This window comes from Vipera ursinii (genome assembly GCF_947247035.1).
Source record: "Vipera ursinii genome assembly, chromosome: 2".
In the NCBI taxonomy this organism is placed as follows: domain Eukaryota; kingdom Metazoa; phylum Chordata; class Lepidosauria; order Squamata; family Viperidae; genus Vipera; species Vipera ursinii.
The window spans coordinates 70,282,287-70,304,881 of NC_139513.1; the positions used below are offsets into that span (position 1 = coordinate 70,282,287).

General features: G+C 41.2%; 1 protein-coding gene across 3 annotated transcripts in view; it reads left to right on the plus strand.

Moving 5' to 3' along the window:
* The first annotated feature begins 599 nt into the window (after positions 1 to 599).
* The window catches only part of RASSF1 (Ras association domain family member 1), a 37,226-nt gene continuing 15,230 nt past the window's right edge, over positions 600 to 22,595 (plus strand). For 2 of the 3 annotated variants that reach the window (XR_014491576.1, XM_083355343.1), the window contains exons 1-2: positions 600 to 1,768; positions 14,008 to 14,129. Coding sequence is in view for 2 of the 3 variants with exons in the window: in XM_083355343.1 (XP_083211469.1) it covers positions 1,438 to 1,768; positions 14,008 to 14,129 (453 nt within the window). In the remaining variant the exon portion in view is untranslated. Of the gene's footprint in view, positions 1,769 to 14,007; positions 14,130 to 18,400; positions 18,985 to 22,595 lie in introns of those variants that run through there. The other variant, XM_083355344.1, reaches the window with a different exon arrangement.

Below are 22,595 nucleotides of genomic sequence, written 5' to 3' on the forward strand. Positions count from 1 at the left end.
CCCTCACAAAAGGAAAAACTGGGAGCCGCAAAAAATGTGTGCACATGCGCGTACATGCGCGCATGCGCAGAACAGGGCTTGAAGAGTGGAGCCAAGGCGAGATATGCACCTACCCTGCATATTTGAATTGATTGGTTGAACTTTTTTAGTCCCACTTTTTTTTTTTGGACTGCACATGGCAGAGGACTGGGAGCCGCAGGAGACGGCTGAAAGAGCTGCATGCGGCTCCGGAGGTTGCAGACCTGTGTCCTAGGAGAAAAGTGGCTCCAGCAAGCTTAAGTCCCAATCAATAATAAGAGTTTGTTTTTAACAGTTATTTGCTTGGTGACAGTAGGTGAGCACTTCGCCATCCCTATTTCTCTCTCAGGGCCATGCTGCTGGCTCCCTCTACTCAGAGCTGACATCAGGCCCCACCCGTTTGCAGGCCACGCGGTGGTTCCCAACTTCCACACAGCTGACTTTGTAATAATGCCGCTTGGGGTGTGTGTGAAAGCCCTAATAAGCAGGCATATACATAGAATGAAGGCTACTGCTATGCTTGTAAGCCGCCCTGAGTCTTCGGAGAAGGGCGGGATATAAATGGAATTAAAATAAAAATAAATAAATAAATAAAATAAAGAACAGGGAGAGTAGGATGGGGGACGGAGAGATTGCAACTTTCAACTTTCTCTATTAAACTTTCCCTACTAAACCTTTTTCTCTTTAATTCAAAGGCAGCCGTCCCTCTGCTAAAAAAAATAGAAAAAAAAACCCGAAAACGCGGCGCTGTTCTACATTATTCTCTCTCCCCTTCGCGCATCTACCCCACCCTCCAGCCTCGTCAAGGGGGAGTTGCCTCGCTGTGAAAACTACCGCTCGCCTCGAACCCGCGTGGGGCCGGCTCCTCTGCGGCGCAGTCGCTTCTTGTTCCGGAGGCGCCTTAAGGCGGGAAGTGAGGAGGGGGAGCGTCGGCCCCAAAGCTTCCGAAGCGAGGCACCGCCCGCGTCTCCCTCCCTCCTTCCACTGGGAAGAGGGACCCGAATGCAAGAGGAGGCGAGCTGAGGCTTTTCCTCCGATTGCTTGTGCGTAAACAAAACAAAAAAAGGTTCGGAGCAGCCCGAGTTCCCATAACCGTCGCCGCCTTCCTCCCCAGCCTTTCCGCGCAGGAGAAGGCCGTTGCCGTCAAGCCCAGAAAGCCACCCCGTTTGTTGAGAAAGGAAGAATGGGGTGGGAGAAAAGAGAAGAAAAAGGCTCCGCTGACTGAGCCCCGGCAAAGATCCCCTGTGACTGTTTCGGACCGCTTCGAAACGGCGGGGGGGGGGCGAGCGGAGAGCTGGATCGAAGAAACCGCGCGAAAGGCGAGGATTCCGACGAGCGCCGAGGGGGAGGATGGGATGAGGACTCGAGGCGGGTTCTCAGGCTCTTTCTTCCCTTCCGCCCTCAGCGCAGGCGGGGGGCATGAAGCGTCCCACGGCCCAAGAGATGATCGAACTGCAGACCCTGGGGCTGGAGGAGCAGCTGGACCTGACGCGCGGCCCGCGGGGCACGGCCGAACGCCCCGTCCGCTTAGAGCGCGCCAACGCCTTGAGGATCTCTCCCGGCAAAGTGCCCGAGCTTTTGACTCGCGTTCGCCAGATCCGCCTTCTGGCTGGCCAGATCGATCCCAAACTGACCGAGGAACTCGGCGAGGGACACCTCTTCAGATCCTGCACTCAGAGTCAGCCCAGCTGGTGCGACCTGTGCGGGGAGTTCATCTGGGGCGTCTACAAAAAGCGTCTCCGTTGCATCTGTGAGTACCGGAACTTCACTTTCCCAAGTCCCGCTCGCAGAAGTTGATGCCTCAGTGGAGGAGGATGCATAAAGTGGCCAGTTAAGGTATCATTAGTTGTGTATCAGGTATCATTAGTGTATAAGGTATTAGTGGGGTAGTTGGTTCACATAGTGTGGTGGGATGGAGGGTTTGTTGCCACTGTGTGTTGGGGGGAGAGAGCACAGGGGGAGGCTCAGCTAATCTCAATGTACACATGTTGTACTTTGACAATAAAGGTTTGTTTATTTATTTATTTATTTATTTATTTATTTATTTATTTATTTGGAGCTTTACAATTTGGGGTATGTTAGCACCTTTACTCCTATTCCATGCAAACCGCATCAGGTTGTTACCTTGTTTTTCCGGCTGAATTTTTATAACCACTAAGTAAGGCAGGCACAGATTCAGCAGGGGGAAAACTAGTTACCTCGTTTTTTAAAAAAAGAAAGAAAAGGGGGGAAAAAGGAACCTCTTGCATTGAAAGTACAGTATAAGAGCTGTGCAAGAAAAACAAGATGACAGATCCTCTGAAAGTGGTATATTGCATGGGTTCAAGATTTCCTTGAAAGCTGTATATTGGGGAAAATTGCATTTCCTAAAGACTCTGTATCCAGAGCAACCATTGAACATGGGCATGCAATATAATTAGATCTTTTCTTCTTTTCATTCTCTTTTCCAACATTGGCAAGCTGCCTGTGTGCTCTGTGTAAGAGAATATTACAGGAGGGGGATAATTAGGGTGTCTGCAAATGTGTTACAGTGTGACTGTGAGGGTCTAATGAGAGGACTGTCATGCATGTTGCCTGTGGACCTGTTTCCACTCTCCCCTTGCTATTTTGTGTATTTGTACATTGGGAAACACAGGATGGGCAGGATACCCTGAGCTGTGAGTCACAGAACCAGGAGAGAGTGAGAGAAGGGCTTAGAATGGAGCAGTCAACAAGCTTACCAGCCACTGCCTGGCTGTTTTTCCCGTAGAGGTTTCCTTTCTGAAAAATGTATGGTATTGTGGTTTGGTATGCTGGACGCGGTGGCTCAGTGGGTTAGGACGCTGAGCTTGTCGATCGGAAGGTCGGCAGTTTGGCGGGTCGAATCCCGAGTGCCACGTAACAGAGTGAGCGCCTGTTACTCGTCCCAGCTTCTGCCAACCTAGCAGTTCGAAAGCACGTAAAAATGCAAGTAGAAAAATAGGGCCCACTACGGTGGGAAGGTAACAGCGTTCCGTGCGCCTTTGGCGTCTAGTCATGCCGGCCACATGACCACGGAGACGTCCTCAGAGAAGCGCTGGCTCTTCGGCTTTGAAACAGAGATGAGCACCGGCCCCTAGAGTTGGAAACGACTAGCACGCATGTGCGGGGGAACCTTTACCTTTACCTTTATGCTGGTCTGACAGCCACGGATAGGAAGGCATTACAGAGGGTGGTGAGCACAGCACAAGACATTGTGGGCTGTTCCCTGACACCACTGGATGACATCGCCAGGGCTCGCTGCCTTGGAAGAGTGAGGAAAATTCTCAGGGATGACTCACACCCTGGAAGGTATCTCTTTACTCTCCTACCATCGGGTAGGAGATATAGAAGTATAGCCAGCCGTACCAACAGGCTGAAGAACAGCTTTTATCCATGGGCTGTTAGGCTCTTGAACGGGAAATAATTTTATAAACTTTATGTATGATTGACTTGCGAGGCCGGTGTGTTGTGCAATTAGTTCACATGGTGTAATAAGATGGAGAGTTTGTGTTACTGTAAGTTGGGGGTGGGGGCACGAAGGGAGGCTCAGTCAATCTCAATGTATACATGGTTGTACTTTGACAATAAAGGTTCATTCATTCATGTTTTGCCACAACACCTGGCCACAGCTGGCCCATATTTGAATTCAATCTTTGGTTTCTTATACAAATTTTAGTCCAGTTTTGTTTAGGTTTGGGAGAATAATCTTGTTGTTAGACAGAAATAGTGCCAAGTTTGTTTATATAATTTCTTTCCAACATTCTCATCCCAAAGGTGCTTTTTCAGGAGGCAATTGGACTTTCTGCTTTTTCTTTGAAGATATTTCGCTTCTCATCCAAGAAGTTTCTTTAGCTCTCATTAGATGGTGGGGTGGGACGCGGTGGCTCAGTGGGTTAGGACGCTGAGCTTGTCGATCAGAAGGTCGGCAGTTTGGCGGGTCGAATCCCGAGTGCCGTGTAGCAGAGTGAGCGCCTGTTACTCGTCCCAGCTTCTGCCAACCTAGCAGTTCGAAAGCACATAAAAATGCAAGTAGAAAAATAGGGACCACTACGGTGGGAAGGTAATAGCGTTCCGTGCGCCTTTGGCGTCTAGTCATGCTGGCCACATGACCACAGAGAGGTCCTCGGACAAGCGCTGGCTCTTTGGCTTTGAAACGGAGATGAGCACCGGCCCCTAGAGTCGGAAACGACTAGCACGCATGTGCGGGGGAACCTTTACCTTTAGATGGTGGGGAATGGAAAGTTTTATATTCCTTGCAGACAGCTGGTTATTTGCGTTCTTTTAGAGAGTCATTGAGGTCATTTGGAGGTTTATCTGTGTCCTCAGGGTCAACTGAGTAGGACACAGGTAAACCTCCAAGTGGCCTCAATGATTCTCGAAAAGAATGCAAATGCAAACAACTCTCTAAAACAGGGGTGTCATACTGCCGGCCCATGGGCCGGACATGTCATTGGGAAACCACGCCCACCCTGTTGCTGGCAATGGTGAAAAAGCTCTGATAAGTTGCGCGACGTAACGTGACGTTGCGAGTTTGACATGTCTGCTCTAAAAGAATGCAAATGACCAGCTGACCGCAAGGAATATAAATCCTTCCATACCCCACCATCCAGTCAGAGCTGAAGAAACTTCTTGGATGAGAAGCAAAATGTTTTCAAAGACAAAAAAGACAATCCAGTTGCCTCTTGAAAAAGCACCTTTGGGACAACCATGACCCAGATGACTGAGAATCTCCATAGACACTTCTAACATTCTCTTGCATTGGGAAGAATAAAAATGTCGTTTTTGCTCTGTAAAGGCATGTGAATGAAAATATGACATTATTATAATGCAACTGCAAATTACTGCTTAGAAATTGCCATGAAATTAATAAAACAGGAATTGGTATCTAAGTCTGAGAGTTCATGGCATTATATTTTACTACATTTTTTTTAAACTGGATCAGTTTGTAATCTGAAAACTGTTTTGCACAAACTTGAGCAAAATTTGAATTGTTTTGTCCTATCAAGTAAAGTTCAGTTTACTGTGATAAAAACAAAACAAAAGTTTTTAAAGTCAATGGTAATCTTTGTATTTTTCTAATACATATAAACAGTTTCTAGAATCCTGCAATCACTTGCTTCCAAAATAATTTTATATCTATAATTTGATCAGATCCACACAAGCATGACTCTCGAATATAATATTGTTTAAAGGACTATACTAAAAAAAAATACTGGTTTGGCTAATATATTGTGACTTGTCTGGGGTGACTATTATCTTGTCACTTTGGTGCAGTGTGTACTTTAGTGATAACATGCATGTATGAGTTCAATTCCAGGCTCAAGTATTTCTATCTGAGAACTTACAAAGGAGCAACTCATTGACTCATAGACTTGGAAAAGATCTTGGAAATATTTTATCTAGCCCTTGTTCAGAGCAGGAATCCTCAAGCCAGACTAATGGCTGTCCAAAATTTGCTTGAAAACCTTCAGGACATCCATGACTGTCCAAGAGGCAGGCTGTTCCACTGCTTAATAGTCCTCTTGGCCAGGAAGTACCTCCTTATTTTCAGTTTGAATAAATAAAGCTTCCAAGCAAAGGTTCTTACTCTACCTTTGGGTATTATGGAGAATAAATCCATACCCCCTTCTCCATGATAGCCCTTCAAGAATTAGATAACTCTATTATGTCTCCACTTCATATTTGTTTCTTTAAACCAGGGGTATCAAACTGCCGGCTCATAGGCCGGATGCATCATAGCGAAACTGTGCCCACCCCATTGCCGGCAATGGCAAAATAGTTGCGATACATTGCGACACGTCACGTGATGCTGCGAGTGTGACACCCCTGCTTTAAACTATAAGCAATTTTCTAACTGTTCTTCATAAGTTTAGCATACAAGCCACCATCTTCATCACCTTTTTCTCTACTTTTTTAAGCTTCACAGGATCTTTCCTAAATTGTGAAAACCAGAATTGAATAATGTATTCCAGATGCAGTCTGTTCATGCAGCATAAAACTGAATTATCATTTGCCATCATTTTTATACTGTCTCTATTAATACAACCCAAATTGCATTGCTCTTTTTTGGCAGCTACAGTGTGTTGCTTGCTTATGCTTAATGTGTAGTCTACCAATATCCTAAACCTTTTTCAGTTGCTGAGCTAGATATCACCTATCTTGTACCTGTGCATCTGGTCCCCCCCCTAAGTTTAGAGCCTTATATTCCTTTGTACTGAAATGTGTTTTGTTGGATAGAGTCCATTGCTTGATTATCATTTCTAGGATTTTCCCAGATACAGATGTCAAGCTGATAGTTTCTTGAGTCCACATCCTCCTTCTTCCTTTTCTTTCTAAAAAGTTAGAGCAACATTTCCACTGAATTTCAGGAATTCTCATCTTTGGCTCTAAGACCACATTCATCAGTTACTTTGGCATCCTAGAATATTATCAATCCAGACCTGGGGATTTGAATTCATTCAAAGTTGGTATGAGTTCTCTCATTAGTTGCTTATCTATTTTGACCTCATTTATCTTCTACCCCTCCCCCCCAACACACACACATACAGTGTGACTTCTGATAGACTAGACCACTTTCCTTATGCAAAAAGACAGGTGCAAACAGGAATTAAGGAGTCCAGCGTTTTCCCTGTTGCTCATCACTATCTCACTATCTTCTCCACCCAGCAGACTGACCATTTTTATGACTCCTCTTGTTTTGAACATACTCAAAGAAGTCCTCGTTCTTCGCCTCTTTCTTCTCCTCCTCCTCCTCCCCCTCCTTCTACCCCCTTCTTTTCTCACCCTTTCTAATATTCATAAATTTCTCAGTGACCTGTTGAAGAGCAAAAAACTGATCTGTACAACCTCCGGCCAGGGATTTATGGAATCCTCATACATACATTACACAAATTGCACAACCATTATATATATGTAAAGCATACCCATATTTAACATACTTATTATTACATCGTCTATACCTGCAGCTTCTCTGTTTTGCAGCATTTTAACACTGAACCCTTCTTGCCTAGTAATAAAGATAGCACTGGTTCGAACTTAATTCTATCACCTTCATTCTCATTCAAATGTTTAGAATACTCCTCCTCTCACTTCAGCTCATCCCAAAGTATTTGATTGGTTTTCTTCTTGACTCTATTTATTCTTCTGGAAACTCTTTCTTTAGTTCTTTTTATCATTTAAAACTGTTAAGTGGAACCAGAGTTTCCATCCTAAGTGAGGTCGTAAATTATGATGTTACATGACTGCACTGCTTAGTGACAGAATGCATGCAGTTGTTGTGATTCAGGGTCAGCCTGTGGGTTCGGCAGTTGGGTCGGACGACTCAGAGGAGGAGGAGGGGGGTGTTGAAGACCTTGCTGAGGGGGTTGAAGATCTTGCTGATGAGAGCCCTCAGCCGGGCCCCTCCCACTTGGTCACCACGGAAACCCAGCTGTGTGAGCCTGACAGCATGGATGAAGATGACCCACAGCTGGCCCTGTTCAAGGACGCCCGACGCAGGAGGCAGTCAATTAGGAGTAAACAGAGGAAGGCAATGGGGCTTCTCAGAAGGAGGCAGAGAGAAGCCACACCCTGAACTCTATATAAGGGGAATGTGTGGGGAGGGCTGGTTTGCTGAAGGCAACCGCTTGGATAGTTCATGTTTCTTAAAGCTCCTGTTTCTTGGTTTGTCTTGTTCCGTTTGTTTTTGTGGTAATAAATTTGGCAGGCGTAATTCCAGCCTCTTGCCTTCTTGTAAAAGGGGTTGTCCCTGCCTTTTCTGCAGGGCCGGTAGCAGGCTGGTACAGAACAGCAGTATACTCACACGTTTTGGATTCTCATATATAATGACTTATATTGTGGCAAGCATGATTTAAATATAAAACATAAATGTTGACATATAATCATATATACAGTATGATTTATATTTATAAATCATAAATATAAATGTTGATATATAAAACAAATTAAATTTCCTTATGCTAGTGGGCCAGTGATACTTTAAAAAAGTTCTGCTGACTACTAGGGAACATGAACTGGAAGGTTCGTGTATTGCTTATGGCCTTATAAATATCTGGTTGGCCAATGCAAAAATGTATTGATGGGCTAGAAATTCTTTGTTCTGAAAAAGTAGGATTCATCTTATTTAAGCAAACAAACTTGTGATCACTCTAATAACATAGTTTTTGAAAATGGTTGGCACCTCTAATTTTCTGCTATTTAAGAACAAATCCTACATGATTTCAATATACCATTTTATTTCAGATTATAATTTCTTCTTGAAACTAGACTGGTCATTGAATCATGCCTAGGCTATTCTATTAACTGAAATAAAATAAACTAAGTTTAATTAAGTTAGTTGCTTTCCAATCTGAAATGGAATATAATTGTGTTGTACTTTGGTGCACAATGCCATATCAGAATCAGGCATGCATAAGGAAAAATGTCTTTAAATTATCACTGAATCACAGGCAGCATACAGCTGTTTTCTTTTTTTTTAACAGGCACAGGATAGAAGGAAGTTATGTTCTACTGTATATCTTGTGACAATATGATGAGTTAAGTTTAAATTCTGTTGCAGTTTTTCAATGTGTGATTTGATATATAAAGTCAGATCTTTCGAAAAGTCTACTTCAGAGACATTTAAAGTTTCACTAACAGAACTATTAATACATAAAACCTCTCCTAAGAATAACATAGCATATTGTCTGGGATCCATTTATTGAAAAAAAAAGTATGGATATGGAAATACTCTCTGGGTCACCAATATTCCTACAACCTCTTCCTTTCTCTAGGTTTCGTTCTTTTTTGTTTAGTAACTGGCCATGACTTGTGAAAATGGACAAGTCTGGTCCTTGATAGTCCCAGCGCCTATAACATACCTTCCAAACATGTCAGTAGGTGAAGGAGGAAGGGCCGGAGGGTTTAACTCTGATGTAATTATATGATCTGGTGTATGCCCATTTCTAAATTGTATTTGCAGCATGTGTAATTATTGGTTAATGCTGATTTAGCTTTATTCTCCTCAACCTTTTAGCAGCCAAGTAAAAAATAATCACATCTTCTTTAAAATATATCTGTATTCACTAGCACAGGGGTGTTAAACTGCCGGCCCTTGGGCCGGAGCGTCACGGAGAAACCGCGCTCATCCCATTTTCGGCAATGGGAAAAAGTTCCGATTCGTCGCGCGATGTCACGTGACGTCGCGAGTTTGACATGCCTGCACTAGCAGGAATTTTATTCTGAGCCTGTCATTTTTCAGGATGTTTGCTTTATATACTCTGAACTTTTCTCTGATTTTGTTTTGTTTTTTTAATGTTTTTTTCCTGACTTCCTTCCCTAGTCATCTGGGAAATCATTTTCTGTCTCTGGTGCATCTACTATCTAGTGCTCCTGTGCATTTATATCTCACATATATCTACTGACTAATATTTGTCTGCAAAATCAAAGACAGTGTTTACGCAGTGGGTAAGGTGCCTTGATGAGTTGATATCTTTCTCCAGCTCTATATTGATATATTCATTTCTAATATAAGATTTTTATCTCATTTTCTCATTTGTGTACTTAGTAGGCAGTAGTCCAGTATAAAATGTACCAGGCATTGCTTAGAGATTATGACGTTTACCACATTGAAAAAAAATATATGTTCCTCTAATGTGGTGGATGATGTTATTAAGTTATGTAATATCACCGGCAGAGAACATACAGTACCACCAGACTCTTTGTTATGTTTGCTAAAAGAGAAATATAGTCATCTGTTTGGAAGTGATGTAATTTTTGCATATATCCAATTAAGTAAAGTAGATATTAACTCAAAGCCATCTTATTATGCACTAAAATCAGCAGATGTAAATTAGTCACTATGGGATATTAGATTTTTAAAAGACAGTGTGCCAAATCAGGCCCAAGTTAATTGAATTCAACATTTTATTGCTTCACTATCCAACCAGATGTTCCTGGATAATATATTACTACCCTACAATCACAGTATCATCCTCTCACATCATTCATATTCCTCAACAACTAACATTCAGAGTCAAGCTATTTTTGATACTAACATAATTATGTAAGTATCATAACCGGATAGTCTTTGATAGCTTTATCCTTCATGAATTTGTCTAATTGTCTCTCATAGCTATACAGCTAAACATTTTTATAAAGATAAGTATATATTTTGTGGCAAGCCAAATATCAGGAAAAAATCTGATAGCATAAGTATATTTTAAGGTATAAGCTTTCATGAGCTGCTGTTCACTTCATCAGATGTATGAATTGGTTTAACTAATATGGTATTAATATTTCCTCTGTACTTGGAGTTCTAAAGTCCATTAATTTATTTTGAGTTAGAACTGGGCAAGAAATATATATGCCACTTCTGAACTAAACTTTATTCTATATATTAAGCCAAAACAACAATGATACGTTATAACTTTACCAAAATTGTTTCATTAGAAACAAAAACAATTGAATTTAGAAAGTTTTTAAAAGAATGATTAGTTTCCCTACTTTTGTATAATTCCTGAAATTCCTTAATTTTTGTCTCCATTATTCATCCTTACTCTGTATAACAGTAATTATAGAAACCATAACTTGTACAAGCAGGAAATTGTATCCAGCATCCTTATAACCAGTCAATTTTATATATATTGTTGGATTAACTAGTTTTAAATCATCAGAATCATACACATTTTAAAATTTGAGCCCACTGATTTTGTAATATTGGATACTCCAATTAAAGGCAAAGTAGAGGATTTTGGCAACCAAGCCAAGAGTTTGACATAGCTTTAGAATGTAGTATAATCTAGATATATGAAATGCCACAGCAGGTGGCAGCACCTAGCTGATCCTGTTATAACACTGTGGATCTTAATAGACCAGGTTTTTTTAAGGGAGCCTTTGTACACCAGACATCAATATACAAGCAGATGGGTGTAACTGGATACAATTCTACCATTTAATGGTAATAATTTTATTCATAATGCACATGTGCAGTAAAGGCATAAAATAAAACCACAATTGTTCATGACATATAATATTAATCACTATACATTCAAACTGAAAAATAAGTATTAGTTTATTTTACAGCAACTTCACAGGAGCCAATGTAAAAGAAGTAATCTAAGACTTTTTTTATACTTTTATACTTTAAGCGCTGTAATCAAATTTTAAGTGTAATCCTGGCACAAATTTACTGCAGTAAAATGGAGCTCCTAAGTGTAAAAGTGGCTATTCTAGATTCAAATGACCTTGGCATGACCCTGGGACAAATGCACAGGCACGACCAGCACAAGATCAACCAGCAGGGCTTTCAAATAACCAGTGTTGACCACCCATTTGTAGCGGTGTCTTTCTTAAAACCTCAATCCACATGGAAAAGTATGGATAATGGATAAAGCTGGGCCAGCTTTGAAGAGTTGGAAGAGAAGGCACTGTATCATGGTGATTCTTTTCCTCTCTTGGTCAGTTCCAATTAGTGTTGGGTTGGGGAGAGGTCAAACACAAGCCCCTGCTTTAAGGGGGCTCTCAGCACTTTAGCCTCTCTTGGCTCCTATTTAATATCTACATGAAGCCATTGAGTGAAGTTACTAAGGGCATAGGGTACAGTATCATCACTGTGCTGCTAGTGTCCAGTTATACTTGTCCATCTAGGGCTGACCAAGCAATGGCTAAGAATCTGGAAGGAGAACAACAGGCTTCAACTCAAGCACAGGAAGATGAGTCACTATGGTGTTTAAGTGCCCTTGTTCTAGACATTTTTTCATCTTCAGTTCTGACTGTGGGTACATTTCCCAGACAGAACTGGAGTGCAGTTTAGAAGCCCATTGGATTCACTGTTCCTGCTCAAAGAACAGGTGGCAGCTATGGCTAGGAAAGTCTTTGCACTAGCTCATCTTGTGCACCAATTGCACCCATTCTTGGACTGGAAGGCCTTGCTAGTGGAGAGTCATATCTTAGTCACCTTTTATTTGGATTAATGTAAGGTAATGTACTGCATGTAGGGCTATTCTTGAAGAGCATTTAGATGCAGTGGAGCAGCATAGCAAGTTTTGATATTTCTTGTTATGCTCATATAACACCACTGCTCTTCATGGTGCCTATAAGATGCTGCCTATCACCTCTAAAACCCTAAATAGCGTAGGGCGGATTATTTGAACACTGCTTCTCTTTCATTATTTCTGCTCACCCTACCAGATCTAACAGAGAGACCATATTCCATTCCCTTTCCATCAGACAGTGTCCTCTTGATGGATGTCAGAGTTGTTCCTTCTTGGTGGCAGCAACAGCCTTATGTAGTAGCTGTTTGCCCAAGCCTTTGAGTCACAAAGTTAGGTGAGAAAAGTTAGGTTGATGTGTTTTCTTTTTGTGATTTTTCTCTTTTGTGGGTTTTAAGATTTTATCTTGGGCATCTGGGGTTTTATTTTGTGATTTTTAATTTCCATATGCCGTCCATACGCATTTTTGTGAGGTGATTGGCCATATAAATTATTTAAATAAATAAAATTAATTAAAGGTCTTAAACATAGCTTATTGTTGATTTGGACTCCTAAGCTTCTCACAGCTAGGGAGATCTGTAACACACAGGGCTGAAACTCAGAGTGAAAAACAGGAAGAGATGAGACAAGATGATCAGGGTGAAACAGAATAACCTCTATTTTTTTCTATGTTCAATCTAAGATAATGGGAGCACATGCAATCTGAAATCCTATGTAGGAATAGAAAGTTATGCCCACATTGTATCATCCAGACTAAGAACATCCGGAAAGTGACAACATATAAGGGGGCGGTTGAATTTAGAATACAAAATCAGAGAGCCAGAATTAGAGTCGATAAAGAGAATAATAAGGGACCCAATGACAAAGCTCAAGAAATGGAGCTCAAAGACTAGAAATAAAATGAGATATTCAGAAACATCCATTTTTAAACACTTAAGATTTTCACAGTTGTAAACATTTTTCATCTGACTTCCTAACACACCTGCTATGCACAAGTTTCTTTCAACTTGTTTTCACAAGTATTGTCAATTTTTTCCCCAAAAGCGTTGTTATTTCCACATATAGAAGATATCTCATAAGTTCACAGGCAGAAAACTATGTAAAAAATGACATCATGAGGCAAATTATGCCATTATATTCTTGGGTACCAATATCCAATCATAGATTTTTCTGTCAAAATGTACATTCTATAACTTGCCTCTCCACTGCAAAGTTAACTGTGAACAAGTCTGAACCAGTCAGTTTATAAAGGATGTTGCAAACCATCCATCATATATTAAGAAGACCATAGGAAAATTGAGGAAAATTGAGCAAGCATATTTTGGTGTTTGATTGCAGTCCGTTCTGGACAGTCCAAGAGACAAGCACAAACTACTTGGAATGTACATATTGAGAGAAAAAAAAGCAATCAAGGAAGGCATTCTCTTGGGCGAGGCGAGGATGGCACTGTGCCCTAGCACGTGATTGGCATTAGACATTCCTTTCAAATGAGCATACTTCCTAGGCAGCAGTTACAGCTCAATAAGCAGTCTCCTTCTTTAAAAATAAGGCTTTTATCTTTACAGGCAGCAGATCAGCTGCCAAAGAAAGGTGATGCACTGGGATACAGAGGCTCTTTCAGGCCTTTCATCTGAAGCATGGGAGATCTCAATCTTTATTTGGCCTGTTGTCTTTTCAATGGCTGTGGCCTGGAGATTAGGCCTGCATGGAACAAAAAGATCAAAGTTGAAATGAAAATTCTAAAAATTGTTAGAAGAAAATGCTCATTATTGTATATTGTATATTGTATTTTTATTGCATTTTATTGCCCTCTACACCGCCCTGAGTCCTTCGGGAGAAGGGCGGTATAGAAATTAAATTAATAAATAAATAAAATAAATTAAAATTTTGGGGTGAAAATATGAGTGAATGATCAAAACATATTGTTGAAATTACATGAACTGCTTGATCGCTTATTTGTGACATTTCTTTTCTACCTAATTTTGTCCCTGTAACTTCTGGGTTTATATTTTCCCCTTAGATTGCAAGTTCATCTGTCATTATCGATGCCGTGCCCTAATCCGACTTGATTGCAGGGGTCCCAGATATGAAAATGAGCAGGAAGAAGGCAATGAGCAGACAATAGAAAAAGACACTAATGTGGTAAGATTTTTAATAATAATAATAATAATAATAATAATAATAATAATAATAATAATAATAATAAATATAGTTGGAAGGGACATTGGAGGTCTTCTAGTCCAACCCCCTGCTCATACAGGAAATCTTATACCATTTCAGACAAATGGCTGTCCAGTCTCTTCTTAAAAACTTCCAGTGTTAGAGCATTCATAGCTTCTGGAGGCAGGTTGTTCCACTGATTAATTGTTCTAACTGTCAGAAAATTTCTCCTTAGTTCTAGGTTGCTTCTCTCCTTGATTAGTTTCCATCCGTTGCTTCTTGTCCTGCCTTCAGGTGCTTTGGAGAATAGCTTGACTCCCTCTTCTTTATGGCAGCCCCTGAGATATCAGAACACTGCTATGATTTCACTCCTTGTCCTTCTCTTCATTAAACTAGACATACCTAATTCCAGCAACTGTTCCTTACATGTTTTAGCCTCCAGTCCCCTAATTAAATAATAATGCAATGGAAGGAGGAGGTTGCATTGTTATATTGGAATGGCAAAGAACGTTCCAAAATGAAGCAAAAGATCCAAGAATCCTTTTTTATATTTTGTAGATAAAGGATTTCACATAGCAAGGATTTCACATAGCAAGTTCACTAAGAGCCACCATTAGATTGAATGGGTCAATAGTCAATAGTCAACATAAAGTGACTGTAGGTGGTCTCTAGGTCATGGCACCTGGAGCTGCTGGGTTCACTAGTTTTGCGACATCACAAATTACACCTGATTTACAAGCACTTACAAACATTCCCAGTAGAATGTTTAGTAATATCACTCCAGAAAAAAATGGGGGCTATTATTTAGGTGACACATTACTGTAAATAATCCAATGTTCCTCTGTCTGGTCGAAATAATTTTCCTAAAACAGAGGGAAAGCTTTATTGCACTCACAAAATAATATTCTATTTTCAATACAATCTGAGACTTGGCAGAAGGCAAACAAGATCATAAATGTGTCAGGGTGGTTTTGAAAGATCCAATTTCATCTTCTAATGGTGATGCTGCTCTCTACAGCTGGAACTTGATACTGCCAAAATGACCCTGAGGTCAGTACTTGGGGGGGGTGTGTGTTACAAACCAAGCACCTAGATAGGCAAGATTCCCAACAGACCAGCTGGAAAGGTTCACTGCAATTAACACTTTTGTCATCTATTGGAGCTATAGTACCATACCACTTAGCAACATAACTCATACATATTCCCAGATGAGAATAAATTATCTAGTATCCTACAGAAATATATACCCAATGCTCTTCTGTTCCTGTCTGTTATACACTGCTATATAATTTAAGCTATTGTATTAAGTATCTTAAAAGCCCACCTGGCTTGGTATCTCTTTCCCTTTGAGCACTGCTTTACAGATTGGGAACATTGCCATTTCAGAAAGCAGGTTTGGAATGGCTTTTTAAAATTCTCCTTCTTTTAAAGAACACTGTCATAGCAAGTAAGAGGTTAGATTTTTTTTCTGCCCTTGCATTACTACTTCACTCCTACTATACAATTACAACATAAGGGGTATTGATACGTGCTATCAATGCATGCAGTCTGAAATGATGAGCCCTCTTCTCTCTTGCCTTAAAATTGAGACTACAAGTAGTCCTTGACTTATGACCAGTCACTTAGTGCCCATTCAGAGTTACATAGACCTCTCCAAGGCTACTTACAACCTGGATTTGAAGTTCCAATTCTGCCCCACAGAATTGTATTTTGGGCAGTTGGATACCAGCCCACATTTACAGCTGTTTGCAGTGTCCCATAATCACACTAATGTAATTTATGACACTTATTGCCAGAAACTGGCATTTACTTCCAGTTTCTGATTTTAAAAAATGCCCATTGTGGACAGCGGGTTTGCTTAATGACCACGTTTGCTAAACAACTACCATAAAAAATAGATTATAAAATCAGGTGTCACATGGTGACCCACTTAATGACTAGTACAACTTTTAACCCTAATTCTGGGGGCAATTACAGTCTTAAATTGAGGACTACCTGTAGTCAGTTTTCTGGTATGTGGTCCAGCCAACCTTTCTGGTCTTGGGCCTTATTATCATAGTCATTGAGGTGCTGGCTTAGAAACCAAAAAACTGAGTTCCAGGCTTCCCTTAGCGCAGTGGCTCCCAACCTTTTCTATACCCTGCCCCCCTAGAATGCTTGATACATTCTCGCACCCCTTACAAAAGTTCGAAATAATGGCAAGTTATGCATATACACTATAATTTTGAAAAGCCAAGCTTTGGACCCCCTGGAATATCGTCTTGCACCCCCAGTTGGCAACCACTGCCTTAGGGCATGAAAGCCAGCAAGGTGGAGCAGTCACTTTTGGCCCAACCCACCTTACATGATTGCTGTGGGGAAAAATAGACAGGAATATTAGGTATGGTTGTCACCTTGTTATATATATAAAATGGTGGGATAAAAACCTAGTAATAAAATAGCAAGTTTCCACTCTGCAGAGGAAAAAATGGAAGAGATGTAGGATTACCATACCATTCATCTGTGTGTATGCCACTAACACTCTTGTTCCTGTTAACTTTTAACTGGGCAAAATTGTATAGGGCAGGCAACCTTGGCTCTTTTATGACTCATGGACTTCAACTCCTAGAATTCCTGAGTCAGCATAGCTGACTCAGGAATTCTGGGAGTTGAAGTCCATGAGTCATAAAAGAACCGAGGTTGCCTACCCCTGGTATAGGGCAACCATTTTTCAGCCAAGGTACCTCCAATGACTTAACTTACAGAATGCATTCAAAATGGAATTGAAATTTGGCAACTTGTATGAAACATTTTATAGCATAAAATTATGAAAGCTTGTGACAGTACAAAATATCAAACATTTCCTATGCTGATGTTTTGACTGCTATTCTAGTTCAACGTGGGCTAATTTCAATGCAGACACAAGGTTTGAATGTACCCTTTCCAGTGAAGGCAGTAGATTAGCAGCTCTGTCACTGTTGAAGGCATTGAGTAATCTAGTAAGGAAGTAACTCTTGAAAGGATGACCCAAGGTCAGGGGTAGTTATTAAATGTGCATAAAGGGTAGCAACAGTGCCAGTTCCATCTTCCTCCTATCACAGCAAATCAGCCAAAGATTGTGCACTACGGGCCTCTTGTTGTTGTTAGCTGCGAAGTCGTGTCCGACCCATCGCGACCCTATGGACAACGTTCCTCCAGGCCTTCCTGTCCTCTACCATCTTCTGAAGTCCATTTAAGCTCACGCCTACTGCTTCAGTGACTCCATCCAGCCACCTCATTCTCTGTCGTCCCCTTCTTCTATTGCCCTCGATCTTTCCCAGCATTAGGCTCTTCTCCAGTGAGTCTTTCCTTCTCATTAGGTGGCCAAAGTATTTGAGTTTCAACTTCAGGATCTGGCCTTCTAAAGAGCAGTTAGGGTTGATCTCCTCTAGGACTGACCGGTTTGATCGCCTTGCAGTCCAAGGAACTCACAGGAGTCTTCTCCAGCACCATAGTTCAAAGGCCTCAATTCTTTGGCGCTCAGCCTTTCTTATGGTCCAGCTTTCACTGCCATACATTGCAACTGGGAAGACCATAGCCTTGACTATACGCACTTTTGTTGACAGGGTGATGTCTCTGCTTTTTAGTGTGCTGTCTAGATTTGCCATGGCTTTCCTCCCCAGGAGCAAGCGTCTTTTAATTTCTTGACGGGCCTCTACATACTGTCAAAATTTCTACTTTAGAAATGGGATCCCTTTCTAGTTTCCTTCTGAATCACAGAGTTGGTAGACCAAAAAAAAAAGAAGAAGAAGAAGAAGAAGCCCTACGGCTCTGATTCTTGTTCCTAGCGAGCGGGAAGGAAAATCAATCCGGTTAAAGAAAATAAGCAAGTTTAATGTTTTTAATTCCTCAAGCCAGCCGCCGACCGTCGAATGGGGCGGGGGGAAGGGGAGAGAGAGAGAGAGGAAAACGACTCCTATTCCGGGAAGGCTGGAAAAGGGCGCTTGAAGACAAAGCCAGCAAACGTGACGCCAACTCGCGCGCGGCTTACTCGGGACGGTGAAATCACCCCAGAGCCGCCCGCCTGAGGAGGAAACGGGCGGGGCCTCCCGGCCTGAGAAGAAGCAGACGGGCTCTTACTCACCCAATCAGCAGGCGGGCGCGGCCGCTGTCTACGTTTCAATCCCAACGGCTGCAGGAGGACGTGCAAAAAGAGGGGGGGCTTCCTTCGCCGCCGGCTCCTTCCTCCCTCCCTCCTCCTCCTCCTCCAAAGCCGGGGTTGTAGCCGTTTGCGCCGCGCGCCTGGCAAGAGGGCGAGTGGGAGCGTTGGACCGTCCGTTTGGGTCCGGCGAACTAGCGAGGGTCGGCGCGGAAGCCGCAGGGTCAGCCTCCTTAAGCGGCGTCGATTCGAAGGGACTCCCTTTTAACTCCCCAGTGCCGAGAGGAGGAAGCGGCGCGAGGAGAATTCATTCCCGCGCCTTGAGTTCTCGGGAGTTGAATTGTTCGTCGCGTGGCTGAATTTTGCCAGTTGGCCGAAGCTCCGTAGGCAGCGCGCGCGCGCGCGTGTGTGTGTGTGTGTGAGAGTGTGTGACAGTGTGACAAAAGGAGCCGGCGAGTGGGGTCGAACAGCGTCCTCCGAGGAAGGGCTGTGCGAGAAGAAGCTCCCTGTCCGGTCGTGCCCCGCTGTCGGCTCTTCCTCCTCTGGCGAAGTAGGTAGTAGGGCATGAGGGAAAGTGACGCGGCGGCCACTCCATCCTTCGAGATGACTTGGAGCAGCACTACGAGCAGCGGCTACTGCAGCCAGGAAGACTCGGACTCGGAGCTGGAGCAGTACTTCACGGCCCGCACCTCGTTCATCCGCAAACCCCAGAAGGAAAAGGTGAAAGGCGCACACAGCCGTCTCTCTCTCTCTCTCTCCTTTATTCGCCAACGGGGCTCTTCTTCTCTCACCCGGGGAGGGATCTGCGGAAAGGCTGGTGTTGGCTGCGCTGCTATCCTTTGCAGTCTGTAGTTTGCTGTGAAGAGAGTCGAGCGACACCTGGATCTTGTTTTTAGCTTGTAGGGTCGATAATTCCTAGTATTATATTTCTTACTGGCTTATTTATATTCTTTGCATGTCACATGGCTGATGGTATATTCGGTTAAAAAGACTATGCCGACCCTGATTTCTCTCCCCCTCCCACCTCCATTCATTTATTCTTTGTTAACCCCAAAATGACTTTTGTGCTGAACAGCAGATTAAGACAGCTGCTCTCTAAAATCAGTATCTGAATCCAGCCATGGGTATTTTATTCTATGGTTTGAGTGTCTGCTTGCACCCCATCAGTTATGATTTGTTTAACCGTGCTACAATATGCATGTATAACAGCCGTAGAGTGCGTGTTTGTGTTTATTTGCTGCTGCCTAGTAACTTGTTAGTTGGATGAACATATCTTTTTCTATTCTTCGAATGGAAATATATATTTGTTTCCTATCCTGTAGGTTACATGCACAGCAGTAAACTAAGGAAAGCTTATTTTGTATTTTAGTTTGGTTTGTATGTTTTTGCTTTTCTGTGTGTTAATACAATTATTCTGATGATGTCAGAATAGAAGTAGGAAAAAGAAAACAACATCCTGAAGAAATTACTCTTTATTCAATAATAAATGTATATAAAGTACTTACATAAGGGCTAAATGTAATTATAATTATAGCATGGTACTATAATGTAGTGATGCAGTGATCATTTGTAAAATGTTTTCTGTTAGTGGGTTAGGTTTGTAGATGAAGGACTGGAATGAAGGTACTTTTGATCATGTGATGCCACCCAATGATTCAAATTATTCCTTTAGAATATTTCTAGATTATTGCAAAGCAGTACATAGGCTTTGTAGGCTTTCAGAGATTATAGAGATTAATCTCTGAAAGCCTACAGACCCTATGAAATGGTATGGAAGCTATTGATACTTCCATTTGTAGTCTATAGTTGCTGTTGCTCTGTCCTGTATCATTTTGTGCTTAAGCTTGCAGGAAAACTTTGAAAGTATAATATAGTGGAATACTGAATTTAGAAATTTTAGAGAATGTCTTTATAGGATACAGTTTGTTCACATAATATATAAAGCAATACATATTCTTGCTGCACTTTCTTTAGAGATGTTAACTGAGGCTAAGGGAGGCAACACAATATGAATGATTCTTTTGGACTTGGGTAGGGAAATATTGTAGAATAATAGCTTTCAAATAATTTTCCTTTGCCATGCTGTTGTGCTACAAAACAAAATATAGTATCTAGTTTACCTAAACACCCAGCAAAAGCAGTTATGATTATCTGAATTGAAGGAGTGTTATAAGAAGATGGCTTATCTTTAACCTTGCACTAACCCACTATAAGGTCATCTTCTGCATGACTTAGTTTATTTTTATTTTATTTTTATTTTAATTCCATTTATATCCCGCCCTTCTCCAAAGACTCAGGGCGGCTTACAAGCTTAGCAGTAGCCTTCATTCTATGTATATGCCTGCTTATTAGGGCTTTCACACACACACCCCAAGCGGCATTATTACAAAGTCAGCTTAATTGCCCCCAACAATCTGGGTGCATTAGCCCAATTAGGCTTGTGATTTAAAATATGTGAACCAAGCCAGTCTAAGCTGTTTTTATTATAGTAACTGGAGCCTTCCATATAAGGGAAGATAATGCTGCTTATTTCTGGAGGGAAAAAGCCATTTAATTCTGGCTTAGCTTTCAGCAGATCCTTTCATTTATTTGCATTAGCAATCAATAATCAGCAGGAAAATTATCTGTTACAAGACCATAAGTTTGGAATCATGGGTAATGGGTGCCTTTGAAAAACATATTGAGAGATAAAAGGGACAATCATAATTAAGGAAATATGATAGAGCAGTGTTGTAATACAGCCTGCCTGAATTAACAAAGAGGAGACTGGCAGTACAGTACATAATACCTGTTAGTGCTCAGATCTAGTAGCAAGTCAGGCTTGAGAAGTGGAATTAGAACTCTGAATCCATCAGTAAAGCATCTGTAATCACTGTGACTTCTCACATGATCTAATGTGCTATATGAAGTTTAATTTTGTAAATCTCCACTAGTATGGCTTGTTCCTTTCCGGAAAGAACATGTCTATCTTGTCTGACCTGTACTGGATAGAGGTAATCTGAAGTTTCTATAATAAGTGTAAAAACTGTAGGCTGACAAAGAGTTTCTGCAATGAGTCTGAAAACTGTAGGCTGACAAAAGGACAGGAATGAATGGGATTTTTATTCATGCCCCTATCCCTGTTTTTTAGGGTATGGTTGTTAAGATCAAATAATGAACTCTGTGTACCCATCCTGAAAGAGATGAATGGAGGTGCGATACAGAGAATGACGTCTGTAGAAGTTGTCTCTCTCTGGAATAGCTGGCCCATGAGGCCGGATGTGTCCCACCTTGGATATTTTTCCATAAAATGTTAAAGACAGTTCTCTTTGGAGGAGGGAGAGGGCTTGTCCAATGGTAGCAAGATTTTATTGCAGTTATTATTAATACTTTTGTTGTAATGGTTTTACTGTCTACTATTTTGCTGCACATTTTATGGATCTTTTATTTTTGTAGTATTTATTGTAGGCTGCCTAGAGTTTCAAAAAGAGGCAGCATACAAATAATTGTAAGTAAATAATGATATGTTAATAACATATTCTTCCAAGCATCCCAAATCCAGTGAAATTTATTTATCTGAAACCAAATTCTGGGCAACATAAGAAGAAAATCTCATATGTACATTAAAACCCATAAGCAATAAAACCAACAGTAGTAGATTGTAGGAAGGGATTTGGCGGATACACAATTGGGGTATGTGATGAGCAAGAATATATTTTTGTTCATATTATAGAATTTATTATAAGCTACAAAAATATGAGTAGTTTCAATTCTAATCAGCCCTAGTATACATGGCTTTTGGCAACAAATTGTGGGAGTTGTAGTCCAAAACATCTGGAAATCATCTCAGCATGAAGATCTTCATTATTCTATCAGCCGTTTCAACTCTTGTATTATCAGATATCTGGAATGTTTGATTCTGTATGAGTCTTTCAAAATCTGAAAGGAACTTTAAGAAAGCAGAAGAGTGCTCATCTTTGTGAGGGATGCTATATTTTATTTTATTATATATTGGTATTTTTTAACATAAATCAGTAATTTGTAAACAGTATGTTGTCTGGGTAGCATTTATAAGACAATCTTTAACAATTGATTTCTAAAATCTATATTCCATATGTTAATTTCATTTGATTTCCCCTTTCCCCAAAGTAAATTAGTGTTCTCCTAATGTTTAGGGGTTTTTTTTCCTTGAAGGGAAAGAATGAATTACAAGAAGGCAGAGATTATATAGCTCAGAGTTAAAAGTTTTTGATCCCAATGCAAGGTGGTGGTGATTACATATATAGCCTTACAGGAATTGGATACTTGTTATTTTCTGGATTATTTGCTCCATATACAACCTGTTACCTAAA